The sequence below is a fragment of the Cervus canadensis genome, chromosome 9, assembly GCF_019320065.1.
Source record: "Cervus canadensis isolate Bull #8, Minnesota chromosome 9, ASM1932006v1, whole genome shotgun sequence".
Classification (NCBI taxonomy): domain Eukaryota; kingdom Metazoa; phylum Chordata; class Mammalia; order Artiodactyla; family Cervidae; genus Cervus; species Cervus canadensis.
In genome coordinates, this window is record NC_057394.1 from 83,860,840 (window position 1) to 83,875,279 (window position 14,440).

The 14,440-nt window shown below is 40.3% G+C and overlaps 2 protein-coding genes across 8 annotated transcripts in view; one reads left to right on the forward strand and one right to left on the reverse strand.

Moving 5' to 3' along the window:
• PSPC1 (paraspeckle component 1) overlaps positions 1-3,078 on the forward strand; it is a 73,470-nt gene extending 70,392 nt beyond the window's left edge. For 2 of the 5 annotated variants that reach the window (XR_006271151.1, XR_006271147.1), the window contains one exon: positions 650-891. The gene's annotated coding sequence lies outside the window, so the exon portion shown is untranslated. Of the gene's footprint in view, positions 1-649; positions 892-1,168; positions 1,680-1,905 lie in introns of those variants that run through there. The other 3 variants (XR_006271150.1, XR_006271149.1, XR_006271148.1) reach the window with 3 other exon arrangements.
• Positions 695-14,440, reverse strand: part of MPHOSPH8 (M-phase phosphoprotein 8) — a 45,617-nt gene continuing 31,871 nt past the window's right edge. For all 3 annotated transcript variants that reach the window (XM_043477656.1, XM_043477655.1, XM_043477654.1), the window contains exons 6-14: positions 11,838-11,963; positions 11,670-11,758; positions 10,599-10,739; positions 9,880-9,966; positions 8,600-8,754; positions 6,761-6,915; positions 5,138-5,265; positions 4,330-4,413; positions 695-3,935 (exon numbers count right to left, since the gene is read on the reverse strand). In XM_043477656.1, the coding sequence (XP_043333591.1) occupies positions 3,894-3,935; positions 4,330-4,413; positions 5,138-5,265; positions 6,761-6,915; positions 8,600-8,754; positions 9,880-9,966; positions 10,599-10,739; positions 11,670-11,758; positions 11,838-11,963 (1,007 nt within the window). In that variant the 3' untranslated portion in view covers positions 695-3,893. The remainder of the gene's footprint in view (positions 3,936-4,329; positions 4,414-5,137; positions 5,266-6,760; positions 6,916-8,599; positions 8,755-9,879; positions 9,967-10,598; positions 10,740-11,669; positions 11,759-11,837; positions 11,964-14,440) is intronic.

The following is a 14,440-nucleotide window of genomic DNA, read 5'->3' on the forward strand; positions in this document are numbered from 1 at the left end:
ATTGCCCTTTGAAAAAGCCCTTTGAAAATAGGTTTACAGAGAATTACTTTATACTCTGGGTGTTTTGTTGGCATTAAGTTTTCAAAGTGTTTTGGTATGTAGGTTCCTTACTTAAGTAAAAAAATATGGGTAAGAAAAAAAAACCCTATGTACATAGGCCAACTGTGCTGTGATGCTGAAGATATGGTTTTATATGGCCAATCTACTGCTTTTCATTGTAGACTTTATTTTCTGGTCAGTGAAAAGAAACTTCATTCAAGGAAAACACTAACTTTGACAGTTAAATAAAGTGGAAGATGTATATTTAATTCTAGAAGGAAGAAGAAGGAAGTGTCTTATTTTTCCCTGTCAGAACAGACTGCTGGGCCCCACTCTGTGACTTAAAGGCCCAAGAATTTTCATTTCTTAACAAGGTGGTACTGCTCTGGGCTAGGGATCTTGTTTTCCAAACTCTTAAGGGTACTTAATCTCTATATACGAGTTCACAACAAAATACTAGTTATAGAAAGTTTTATAGGTCAAATATATGACTTCAGGTCTTAAATTCTATCCTAGCAAATTATTTATAACAGAAACTTGTTTTTTCTTTAGAAAAATATATACTATTACTTACTATTTTCTAACAATGAATTTACCTTTTTTCCCCCAGGTCAAATCATTCTGTGGAAGAAATGAACAACAAGGGAGAAATGAACCAGAAGAATCTTGTTTTATTTTTCAATTTATTACCACTCCATTATAAACAACCTGTGGATAGATGAGCAGTCATGACACTTTATCCAGGTTTGTTTTCCTCAATTGTATACCTTCCCCTGGTACACTGACAGACTACCACAGACCCACCCCCTGGAACTAGAAATTGTAGATTTAAAAAAAAAAAAAAAAAAATCCCAACTAACCTAACAGTTTTGGGTTAGTCCCCATCACAAAGGAACTACTTATAAATTTGTCTTTGTTCAAGTGAGAAGAATCCTGTCTTTACCAACATGTATCTTGGCCCAAGGGAAGCAAGTAGTGAGACATGAATCAAGACAGAGGCCGTGGTAGAGCTTCAGCTTTTTCCACAAAAACTGATGGCAGACAGGAGGGAGGGTGGTTCTTGGGGAACTCAGGGTGAGTATGTCTTGACTGAATTGTGGACCTCACCAATGTTATTACCATTTTCCAGCCCATGAGTAAAGCTCTTCTGTACCAGTTGGGAGAAGTCAGGCCTGGAAACGCCAGGTTTGGCTGGAAAAGAGCTTCATCACCTACAGGTCAGCAGAGGGAAGTGGTATAGATGCCCTCAGTGGCCTGAGCTTACCTAGCAATGTTTTTCAAAGTAACTTAAAAGGCTTTGTACTGTATTATGCTGTGAAACAGATTTTACTACATTCATGAATTTTCTAAATTCTCAAAGACTTTAAAAATTATATATTTGGCCATGTGGGATCTTAATTCCCTGATTGGGGATTGAACCTGCACCCCCTGCATTGGAAGCATGGAGTCTTAACCACTGGACTGCCAGGCAAGTCTCAAAGTTTTCTGAATTCTTATTTTATAAATCACTTTTTGTTATTCTCATATCTGTGTCCTACTGTTGTTATAAGGCATTAATTAATCATAAAATGCTCTAAAGTCTGTCAGCTTTCTGTATGCTAAAGTCTTACTACTAAATAAACTAGTAAATTCTCACGTGACAACTCTGAAAGTTTAACAGTTCCAAGTAGAATTTTAAAAGTAGCACTTGAGATTCAAGTGCAAACTTCCTGACATTCCACTGAAGAAATTCTAGTTCAGATGAGAATGTCAACCGTAACTCCCCATCCAACTATACTTCAGCATTTATTCGTAGGTATGTTAGGTACTCCTCTTTGGTGCTGGGTACCGTTAACAAGGATGTACATAATGTGCTTTCTTTTGCAGCCACATTCATGAGAGTTGACCAGGTCTCTGGTAAGTTAAATTGACAACCCAATTCTGCATTATGTCTGTACCTCAGTATGTACATTGGAAAGTAGTAATTGCTGAGGGGTCATGGTTTTTAGAGTTAGGAGAAAACTGAAGAAGAAAAATGTGTACTAATTGGTCTTCAGTGAGTCTGGATAATGAGCAGTGCAATCCCATTTGTAGCTGAGATCTCCTGTGGCCCTAGGATGAAGCTCAGTTGTAGTTATGGGGTTTGAGATGGCTTTGGTTTCTACTCATAGTAGTAGCAGCAAATCTGCAAACCTTTGCTAAGGTACTGCTTGAGAATTGGGTTTTTCAGAGCAATCATTATACACACATATGCCAGTATTAAACTGAAGGATGTGATCTGATCAGCTGCCTTGTCAGTTGGGAGGTTCAAGACCTCATCATCCTTAAGCCACAAGGGTCAGAATTTCCCCACCCAAGGGCACATGTGCTTAGGTTCACCTGCTACAGAGAGAAGTGAGTTTAGATGAAAGCAACTATATTAACCTGCATGGCTCTACAAGTGGTTATATTCCCAGTGCGCTTGTGCTTGTAAAGGTGTGCTCTTAAGATAACAGGAATGTCACAATCCTGGACAAAGTGCACTGCTGCTGACACAAATCTCGCAGCTATGAAGTCAGATGCAGAGGAGTATAGGATCCAATACAGTTGAAAAGTCTAACGCAGGTATTGCTATTGCTAACCCAAACACATTTCACATCACCTTTTTGCTGAAGGTCCTGAGACTTGAGATAGAAAATAGAAAACATTGTATTTTATTGAGGACACTGTAGGAAAAGTCAGTTTAACCCTGAAATGTCTATACAGTGTATGTGGTTTGCTCTAACTATCCACAGGTTCTGTCTGCATCTAGGGCACAAAAAAGTTCCCCAAAAGCACACCAGGAACCCCCTACATAGAATTAATATTAATACCTAGCATTTACTTTGTTTTAGGTACTGTTAGTCCAGAGATGATTAAAAGTAAAAGGTGGGACTCAAAGGGGTTAAATGCAGATACATCATTTCATATAAAGGACTTGAGCATCGGGATTCTGGAACCCAGTCCCCTGTGGATGCTGAGAGAGAGGACATATGCGACATTTCTGAAAATTGTTCATTAAAATTTAACTCAATCATAAAACCAATCAAACTTAATGATTTTATACATTTCTATAATCCAGACACCTTGGTTTATTAGTCTGTCAAATATTTCTTGAAAGAATGGAAGCATTAGACCTGTGGGAAGTCACTTGACAGGAGGCACAGTGTGGCTGGCGTTCCCAGCATTCAGAATAAGCACAGACCATCTGATGACTTGGGTTCACGAACAAGGATACAGTTCACATGTAATTATCACCTTTTATGCCTCATGTTATGTCCCAGTTTGTTTTTTCTGCTATATCTCAGATTCTGGTTCATTTTCTTTGCAAACAATAAAGGATAACTGCAGATATACAAAAGCTCTCACTTACTCAGGATCTATGTCAACAGCTTGTTGGAAAGGTCAAACCTTCCTTTAGTCTTCTTTACATTCGCCCTACTTTGAGGGCTGCAAACTCACACCTTATCTTAGTGCCTGGATAACTTAATGTAACATTCCTGCTGGGGGTTTTTAACACAAAAATTCAGTAGAGCTAGTAAAAAAATTTTCAAGTTAAAAAAAAAAAAGTTTTAATTTTCTTAAATAATCCTCGTATGTACCATTCCACATTGTGGAAAAACATAGTCTGGACACAACATTGAGATTTCAGAACACTTGCACAAATACTTACATCTGTGTTTATGTTAGACCCACTGTGTCCCATCTTAACAGACTGTAACAAATGACTGGCCTTCAATGCAAGAGGCTTACAGAAGAAACTTTAAATTTGGAAATGTTAGCTGTGCCAGAATTCCAAACTGCTTCACAGAGTATTTAGAAATAGGTCTTAAGAGTAATCTTCCAATTCTTTCTGGTCACTGTAGCTGTACTCTGTATGCACCTATTAGCAACTTAACCTGTTGAAAGAAAAAAAAAACAAAACGAAACATATATTTCTAGTTTCCCTTAGAAACTAAACATACATTTCTCTCCCCTTAGAAGAGAGGGGAAAAAACCCTGTCTCTTTGGCAGGATTCTCAAATTGGTTATCAGTGTAGTGGTTAGATTACCATTATTTTAATTAAAGATTCAAGTACTTGTAATTGAATTTTTAGGTTACTCCTTTATTCAGTCTAGCTAATGATCATACATGTGGAAATTAAATATCAAAGTACAGAACATTCCCTACGGCTGTGTACCATGGACTTCAGAGAGTTGAGCCCATCTCAGATCCAGGCAGGAACACAACGGTCCTGAAAACTTGAAGAAACACCCGAGCAGTGACACTAGATTCAAGGAAAGGATTCTCACCTTAGCAGAAGGTGCTTCCGTCAGCCTTATGAACATTTTATTGAGGCCTGCCACAGGGCTGAATGAGTAAACAAAATGACTGTCCTGGGGAAGAGAGCAAACCAAAGATGAGCATTTTCGCAGACAGCCATCTCTAGAAACAGTCAGATTCCAGACATCTTTAGACTCTCATTAGAAATACACACATTTTGTTTGTATTTCTTTAGGCAACATGCTGTGATTACTTTTCCCTTGACTTAGATAACTTAGATAACTGGAAAATCTATTCGAGATAAATCATTAATATGTATCTGGCCATATATATTTATAGCATGAGTATTAAAAATCTTCATAACCAGTTAATTTTAATTCAGCCTAAGGACAGACTTTTGTATATGGCAAAGGTAACAACAAAGATTCTTCAAGGGCATTTTTAATTTAAAAAAATTATAAAAAATATTTTAAAAAAATATTAAAAAAAAATTATAGTAAAATGGTCACTATATAAAAATCAAAATTATACTAAGATAACCTAAAAAATGATTCATTAAAACAAAACAAATACAAGCAGCACAGTGTTTGCATTGGGATTTTTTGAAACATCAACAGCATGCTTTTCTTACTTTTTGAATTTTAAGTGAACATTTGTTAATAATTATAATGCATTTAAAGGTATATTTAAAATTAGTTTCTAGACCATGAGAATTTTAAAACAATTTATGATTATGATTGGGTTATTGTCATTTCCAAAAACTGCAATTAACAGAAGAATTTATAGGTCATCTCTGCTTTTGATTAGAAGAATGTACTGTGAACTACGGAGACTTACCAGAAAAACAGGAAGTTGAAATTTATCATTTAAAACAACAGCTTGTACACTACATGGTCCACAGAGGCGAGCAATGACCTCTTTACCCAGAAAGTTTGCATGGAAGATAAATAGCAGGACGCCAGAGCCTGAATTGAGGAGATGTAAATACAGATTTTAATTTCCATCCAAAGACAGCACTTCGCAGAGCTTGAGGGCATCATGAGAGCCTGAGTGCACAGGCCATCCACATGGGAATCCTACTAGAAACATGTTCATGAAGGTCATGTTTATGTTCCTGCCAACCTGAGTGACTAGGATCCAGGGACGGAGTGGTCCTTAATCCTAGTCTGACAGACACATACTTGATCCAAACAAAGAGTATGACCAAGGGACTCTAATCAATTTGCTGGCATTTGTTTCATGGTTATCAATATAAATTGTTTTCCTTCAGTTTTAAGAGCTACACGCCCCTCAAGATACCAAGGTGAATGTCTGTCAAACTTCAGTACTTTTAAAGGTGTTGGCTGAAAGTCCTGGTCTGGCTGGGGTTTTGAGAGCATATTGAGGAGACCATATGCTGAGTCTCAACAGTGAGAATAGCCAGGTATCTTTGGTAAGATTTCAGTTGAGTAGAAAACATTGTTAGTGGTTGCAGACATTGTGCATGTGCAGAGAAAGCCATGTGTGACCCAGGGCTGTCCAGCTGCACCAGAGCACTGGTATGAATGCCCAGCCAAATCCACAGTTGACTAATGACTAAGATGTTAGAAATGACTGGCTTTGATTCGTAGAGCTGTAGCTTAAGTTTCCATTAACATATTTAAACAAAACATTTCAAACCAGTTGATCCTAAAGGAAATCAACCCTGAGTATGTATTAGAAGGACTGATGCTGAAGCTCAAATTGTTTGGACACCAGATGTGAAGAGAAGACTCACTGGAAAAGAACCCTGATGCTGGGAAAGACAAGGCAGGCAGAGAAGCGGGCAGCGGAGGATGAGATGGCATCACTGACTCCATGGACTTGAGTTTGAGCAAACAGTGGGAGATAGACGAGGACAGAGGAGTGTGGCATGCTGCAGTCCATGTGGTTGCAGAGTTGGAACACGACTGAGCAACTGAACAAGAACAAACGAAAGCCAGAACCCAACCGAATTCCCACCTTTCAGGTCAAGAGAGTGCGGTCTCCACTCCATATACTTGGCACCCATGGCCATGGTCTCACTTGCCAAGTAGCTGTTAAGCATAAACTCATAGGAGGCAGGACTGAAATTCTTATCTCTTACTAATCAACTTTACAATGGGGCAACACATTTTCTTTATTCTTGATCTCTTTAAAAGGGCAAGACTCAGTGATAATAAAATTCAAGAAAAATATTGATTCTGGGCTTACCATGTTGAAAGCTAGATTTCAGTAAATTTTAATAAAAAGTATTAAGACCCAGGTTCTATACTTCTAAAACAAGTATAAAGACTGCTGTGGACTCCTCAGGGTCAGCTACGACGGTATCGGCTGCATTTTGTTCTTAACCTATTTTATATATTTAGTATACATGATGGAGTTTGTTAAGGTTTCCTTCAAAGAAAAGATTATTAATGTTTATAATGTCACATTTCAAAGTGGGAGAAAAACAAGGCTTACCTTCTGGTATAGTCTGTGGGGGTCTGTAATTGAAATCCATTGAGAAATCTGGCCCCTCACAGAGGCGATGGCATGCTATTGGGAAGACTGGCTCCAGTAGCGCAAGACGTGCTTCAAAGTAATCCTTGATAGTTTCTTCAGCAACTCTCGAAAGTCTAATAAAAAAGCAGAGTAAAAGCTGTTCATGTAGGAAAGAATCTTGAGGCACAGAACAATCAGACGAGTGAAGCCTCCTCAGAGCCAGCCTGAAAAACTGCTGTCCCTTGCTTTTTGTTCTGAGCACTCCTATAGGACAAGGCACACATCTGTCTGTCCTAGATGTCCTCTCATTCCCCACCCACCGAGTCTTCTGCGTTGTGCCAGGCACACAGTTGGAACTCAGCACATACTCGTCAAATGAGTGCATGAATGATCAAGGAGAATCAGAAAAAAGAATTCTGCTAGAAAATAAAGCCAAGAATTGTCACATACAGTCTTGTTATAGTACTTGGTTTAGAAAGCAGTCAAAATGATTGGTGCTAATTCAGAAAGTATTTTGAGACTATCTGGTAGGTAAAGTGTAACTGACCTGACCCAAACACCTCCTGCCACCTTCCAACAGATGCTCTGCTTTAAGGAGCATAAAATCCCCAAAACTATTTAGTCACAGATGTGAAACAAAGTCCAGCATGCCTGGACCCCCTCAGCTGTGGGCAAAGCAGGCAGACTAGTCTCCTTACTTGGTGGCCACCTGTAACCAATACCTGGCTGCTGCTAAGGCTCTCAATGATGGCAGCCCAGGTGGCCAGAAACACCCCCTTTTGCCTTTGTCTGTTTGTCTGAAATTTGCCTATATCTGGAACAGAGAATAACCATCTTTCAGGCGTGAAGATCCAAGTCCTATCTTACCCTTGGTGGGCGAGTACGAGAGGGGCTCTGCTACCTGACTGAAAGCACCTCACCTACAATAGTACTGCTCCTGAAGCTCCTGTTACATGTGAGCAAGAGAAGTAATAAAAAGCTACTAAATTACTTAATAAACTTCCAATAACATCTAATGATTTTGAATTCATTTGAAAATGCATGAACTTGAATAGCTAAACTGTGATAATTTCCAGACAATGTAATAACCATTCAGCACTAAAAAGAAACAAGTTTATCAGGCTGCGTAAAGACACGAAGACAACATGAATGCTTATCACAAAGATGCAAACCTGGAAAAGGGCATATACTGTGTGAGTCCAACTAGCAGTAAAAACATCAGTGGTCTCCAGGGTTTGGGCAAGTTGAACAGGTGGAGCACAGAGCATGTTTTGGGTGGTGAGATGAGTGTGTGACAGGGCAATGGTGGGTACACGTCATCACACCTTCGCCCAAAAACACAGGATTTGTGACACCAAGTGGAACCTGGGGGGGATCTAGGTCAGGAGGATGTGTGGGTCAGCCACAATGGTGGGTCCCCATCACTGGGGGTCCATTGACTGTAACAGCCTCACTGCCCAGGGTAGGACAATGCATGTAGGAAATTGCTACTTTCCATTCAACTTCGCTCAGAACGTAAAAACTGCTCTCAAAAATCACCTTTCTTAGAAACAATGAAGTTTAAATGGTTTTAAGAAAATGTTTGGAAGCCAAGTTGAGTGTAATTAAGATTTTAAGATGATACTCCTAGATAGAACGGCGTTAAATTTGAAGGTTTCTAACTCCTCAATAACTTGCAGACTTTGTACACCACTTTTAAAATTCATCTTCTTAGACCAGAAACCCATCATGACTTGTACTTGACTTATCTTTTTCTGAGCGGTTACATACACATTGTCCATTACATGTCCCAACAGGGCACACTCCTCCCACACTTACGTCTCTAAGTGGCTCTTCAGCAGGTCGTACACCAGTACGTTGTTGCACTGCTTTGCAAAATGCAGTGCACTGTTCTGGTGCTTTGACAGAATATTGCAGTCAGCTCCACATTCAATGACCAGCCGGACGATGTCTGAGTTTCCTCTTTTACAAGCCTGTGTCCGGAGTAAAGGAGTAAAAATCACTCAACCGTGATCAGTGTCTGTTCCTCTCAGCTGAGAGTTCTCCATAGAGAAGGACCCCTGGGGTTGGAAACCGGCTTGGAAGTAGACCTCCTGTGGTCCTCCTGCAACTGTCCCTCTTGCTTCTCTGCCATTTCCCTCCCAATTCGACTTTCTAGCCTGCCTCTCTCCTGAGCTTAAGATTCACATTTTAAACACCTGAGCACTTACAGTATGTATAAAAATCCTACCACAAGTCTGCAAACCAATCCATGCCATCCACTGTAATAGGGGATGTTACATAGCAGCATCAAAGTCCAGCCTCTATTCTGATTAAGTCTTTCTCGAAGTTTCTATGAACCAAAAATGAAACAGGAACACCAGCAGCAAACAAGTTTTAACCCCAAAGTGTGGAAGAAGAACGGCAAGAGTCCAGCACAGCCTCAGGGTCCTGCCCACGGTGAACGAGGTGGTCCTGACCATCTGCCTGACTCAGGAAAGGTCAGAAGAGGAACTGCAGCCACCAGCCCTTGGTGAGCACTCCCTTCATGGATGAGGCAGGAGCCACAGCGTCCACAACGTGGTCACGACCTGCTGGGTGGACAGCACCTCAGGCCAGAAAATCTGGAGCTGTGGGTGGGGGGTGGGGAGCTTCTCCAAGCTTCCACAATCCATGCACAGGTGAGGAAACCTGAGGCCAAGGAGATGAAGTCACCAATGGGAAGGAACGAATCCCCGTCCATCTGCTCCATGCCCAGGTCTCTACAGGGCACAGTCTGTCCCCTTCCACTGACATGGTTCATCCCAGCTGACCTAGATCTTCAGGATGCAGCTGAGCCAGCTGCCAGGTTGCCTCCAAGGCTCAGCTGGAATCCACAAAGCTTAGCCACCAGGTTACAGAGCCCACAACTCCCTGTGCTTCCTCTCATCACACCCAGTAACTCCGTCTTTCTGGGTCTGTTTCTGTCACTCAGCTGCAACCCCTTCAAGTCCACAGACAGTCTTGTCCCGGTTGACCACCAGCCCCAGTACAGTGGCAGTGGGAGGTCCTGTGGAGAACATGCTCCCGCGGGGGAGGGTATGGGGGGGTGTGGGCAGTGCTCCCAGGGAGGCATTTACCTTCATTAGCGCCGTCTCACCGTTGTTCTGCTGGACGTTTACAAAAGCTCCTGCTTCCAAAAGAATAGCCACGGTAGTTAAAAAGTTCTGTTTAAAAAAAAAAAAAAAGGATTTAATCCCCTCAAACTCTTCATAAGTAAGATATTTCAAGATGTTTTGAAATTTCTAGCCATCAGCAAAAGTACTTAGATTCTATCTCATGCAGGGTGGTGAATACCACAGACTACTGCTTCCGCTCCTCTCTCCCGACCCCCGCCCAGTGTCCCAGGAGAGTCGGGGGCTGCATGGAGCGGCCACTCCCACTGGCACCCTGCACAGCCACACACCTTCTGCCAGCAACTTCAACCTCAACTTTAACCACTGGCTTCAACATAAAGAACCTCTTCATCTCAGTCCTTTAATAAGATAACATGGAACATTTTAATTAAATTATTAACCAAAGGGACACTTTAGAAAAGATTTTTTAAAAATCTAAGAACTAAATCAATACCTTAATCAATACCTTAATCAGAAGTTCTTTTTCAATACAAATCATCTCCAACTAGATAGACTATATTTGGAAATTTCAAAGTACGACTGTCAATAAAAACACTGATTTATGACAAGTCATAGATGAACTGAACTAAGTTATGTGACTGTGTGACTGGCACACTGCCCGGCAGACACAAATTCTGTCTCAGTCCCAAGGCTGTGGAAGCACAGCATGCCAAGTGGCCCACCTTCTCGGCGGCGTGGATGAGTGCCGTAGTCCCATTCTTCTGCCGACCATTCACCTTCGCCCCCTTCCTGAGGAGCAGCCTTAGCAGGTCGTCCTGCCCTCCTGCAGCCGCGAGCATCACCAGTGTCATCCCGCTCGAATCCTGCGTTGGTTTTGTTACACACGTGGTACCAAAAGTGTGGGAGAGAAAGATCCCAATGAACATAATAAGATGATTCGTATGAATGCATCTAAAATAAATGTACAAGAACTACATGAAGAAAAAAACCCAAAGAATTTTAAGAGAAGAAATGAAGAGCTGAATGAATGAAGAGTAGATACATTCCTCAAAAAAAAGACTCAAAATGTAAAAATGTCAACTCTGAGCCAAATTAATCTTTTAAATGTAATCCTAAAGGATTAAACCTAAAAAATCCACAATTAAAACAATAAAACTAAAAAGAATATATAAAAATCTTTTCTAAGCAAGATTAGATGACCAAAAGCCATAAAGGAAAAGATCAAATGATGTGACTACCTAAAAATAAAAATGTCCCCAAGCAGTAAGACTCAAAAACGTAGAACAGAAAGGGTTAATATGCTTCAAGTATCCTTATAAATCAGTGTGAAAAAACTCAGCAACAATAAGAAAAGATTGGGGACTTCTCTGGAGGTCCAGTGGTTAACACTGTGTTTCCACTGCAGAGGGCACAAGTTCAATCCCTGGTCCAGAACTAAGATCTGGTAAGCCAAGGGCATGGTCAGAAAAACCTCCCAAAACAATAGAAAGAGGGGCAGTTGCTGTAAATAGGCAACTAACAATCAAACACAAATGGTGACAAAACAAGGAGTCACTTTCCCCTCAAAACGCAGAGGTTAAACCATAGACAAAACCAGGCATATCATGGCTAACTAAAGGTCATTATATAGGGCTGGAATTACAAGAACTGTAATCCTATTATATGTTTCTACAATGTTTGACTCTTATAAAGTGAACATGTATTACTTTAAAAATAACTCAGGTTTACTCTTTAACTATAAAAGAGCTGATTTTCCATCTTCCTATCATCAGATTTTTAGAAAGACACCTCACCTCTTGGTCCAGGTTATATTCTTCACTTGAGTTAAGAGCAACCTTCACAGTAATATAATCCCCATTTTTCACAGCATCCCTCAATAAATCTAAAATGAAAGAAAAGATAAATTAGGTTTCAATAACTAGATTCATGAAGAAGAACCCTATAATTCCAAAACCACTCACTGCTTGGAATCACATCTGCTGTAGTAACATTCTCATCTTCTCCATCAAGATGCTTCTGGAAGTCCTCCAGTCTCATCCACTCCAGCTGCAGATCCATGCCCAGACTTAGAACCTGCTGTCTGCCATCTGGGACACAGAAGAGCCTTATTAAGATATATTTTTATGGACTATAAAAAAATACAATGCCATTTTATTTAAGCATATGGTGTCCTAACCCAAATGTTATATTTTATACCTATGTCATCTGAGTCTCTAATTAAGTTTCTTACTTTCTTTGGGTAGTAATATGAACTGTCCACTTTTAGATGCCATACATGAAAGAGGCATGAAGACTAATAGGTATCTTATTAACTGTAAAATAGTAACATTAATTTTAGTAGCTGAAAGAAAGTGAGAAATCACAGGGCTTCAGTAAGAGGAAGCCCTGTGATTTGTTCCTTGGTCATTCTTCTTGGACAGCTGGTCAGCCCTCCCCAACCAGAAGGGCCAGAGACAGAGGGTCAACCTTACACAAGGGATAAATGTACACTGCTTACAATATTCATGTAGGTAGTCACTCTAAATATAAATAAATCATTGCCTGTGATCCTGTCAGACTTGGCTCAAGCTTCTCCTCCTGCAAGTATCCCCACCAAACCCCATAGCGCTCAGGGCCCTGAGATACCCCCACTACAAGTGACGCAAGTGCTAGTTCCCACCCTCCTGTTCGACCCATGGGCTCATCAACACTAGGGATGAAAATGTTTATTCCCTACTGGCAGTGGAATAGAGGACATCTGGGAAGAACTCAAAATGGCTGTACTATTTTAAACAGTGAAAGGCACAAATGTTTGATGGTAAGAGTTAAAGGATTTAAACAGATGACTAACAGAACAGGAAAAGATGCTCAACATTGCTAATTATTAGAGAATAGTAAATCAAAGCTACAGCCAGTACCTCCCATTGGTTAGAATGGCCATCATTAAAAAAATCTACAAACAATATATGCTGGAGAAGGCATGAAGAAAAGGGAACCCTTCTACAAACTGTGGGAATGTAAGTTGATATAGCCACTATGGAGAACAATGTGGAGGTTCCTCAAAAATCTAAAAACAGAACTACTACATGACCTAGCAATCCTACTCCTGGGCAGAAAAGATGAAAACTCTAATCTGAAAAGGTACATGGAGCCCTATGTTCATAGCAGCATTATTTACAATAGTCAAGACATGGAAGCAACTTAAATATCCAAAGTGTTCATCAATAGATGAATGTATAAAGAAAATGTGGCATGTGTGTACACATATGTGTGTGTATATACATACATATACACAATGGAATACTAGTCAGCCATAAAGAGTGAAATCATGCCACCTGCAGCAACATGGATGGACCTGAAGATGACCATACTAAGTGAAGTGAGTCAGACACAAAAAGACAAATATATGGAATCTAAAAAAAAAAGAGAAAGATAGAAATGAATTTACTGACAAAACAGAAACAGACTCACAGAAAACAAACTAATGGTTAACAAAGGGGAAAGGGGAGGGGACTAAATTAGCAGTTTGGGATTAAAAGATACAAACTCCTATATATAACATAGATAAACAAAGACCTACTGTATAGCATAAGGAGCTACATTCAGTATCATGTAATAACTTATAATGGAAAACAATCTGAAGAATATGTGTGTATATGTAACTGAATCACTTTGCTGTACATTTTAATAACAACACTGTATATCAACTATACTTCGAGAAAGAAAAAAAAGTTAAAAGGATTTAAGGACATCCCAACACAGAAACAATCCCATGGACGGAGGAGCCTGGTAGGCTGCAGTCCATGGGGTCGCTAAGAGTTAGATACGACTGAGCAGCTTCACTTTCACTTTCATGCATTGGAGAAGGAAATGGCAACCCACTCCAGTGTTCTTGCCTGGAGAATCCCAGGGACGGGGAAGCCTGGTGGGCTGCCGTCTTTGGGGCTGCACAGAGTCGGACACGACTGAAGCGACTTAGCAGCAGTGACACAGAAACAGCGCAGCCTTGTCCATGTATTACTGGTAAGTCGCATGTACTTGCTGTACCTCACTTCCTGAGTAACAACAGTAGTAGACATTCAGAAAGGAGTGTTAAATTCATCAATCAATACATTCAATCCATACACAAAAATCTGTGAGGAAGCCATGTTACAAATAAGGAAAGCCATGTGTGCACTGACACGTGTCTGAGTCCTCAACTGCTTCCCCCCACAACCTCCCTAGGAAGATTGGGACTCGGGACAGCTGAGGGTTCACAGAGACTGAGATAGTGCCTCCAGTTACACAAAGCCATGATACTCAGTGGGATCACAATGAAGCCAACTGGCTTAAAATCCTAAATTCATTCTGTTCATTCCTATTGTACCCAACATCTAGCAGTTTTAACTTTTTCTCTATTTTAAATAAAAAATTAGACATACAGTAAAAGAATGTTACAATGTGAATGAGACTCTGTGAATACAGCCCTTACTGACCACAGAAGCCTGACCCTAACCCTTAGATATTACTTTGCCAACAAAGGTCCATCTAATCAAAGCTATGGTTTTTCCAGTAGTCTTGTATGGATGTGAGAGCTAGACTATAA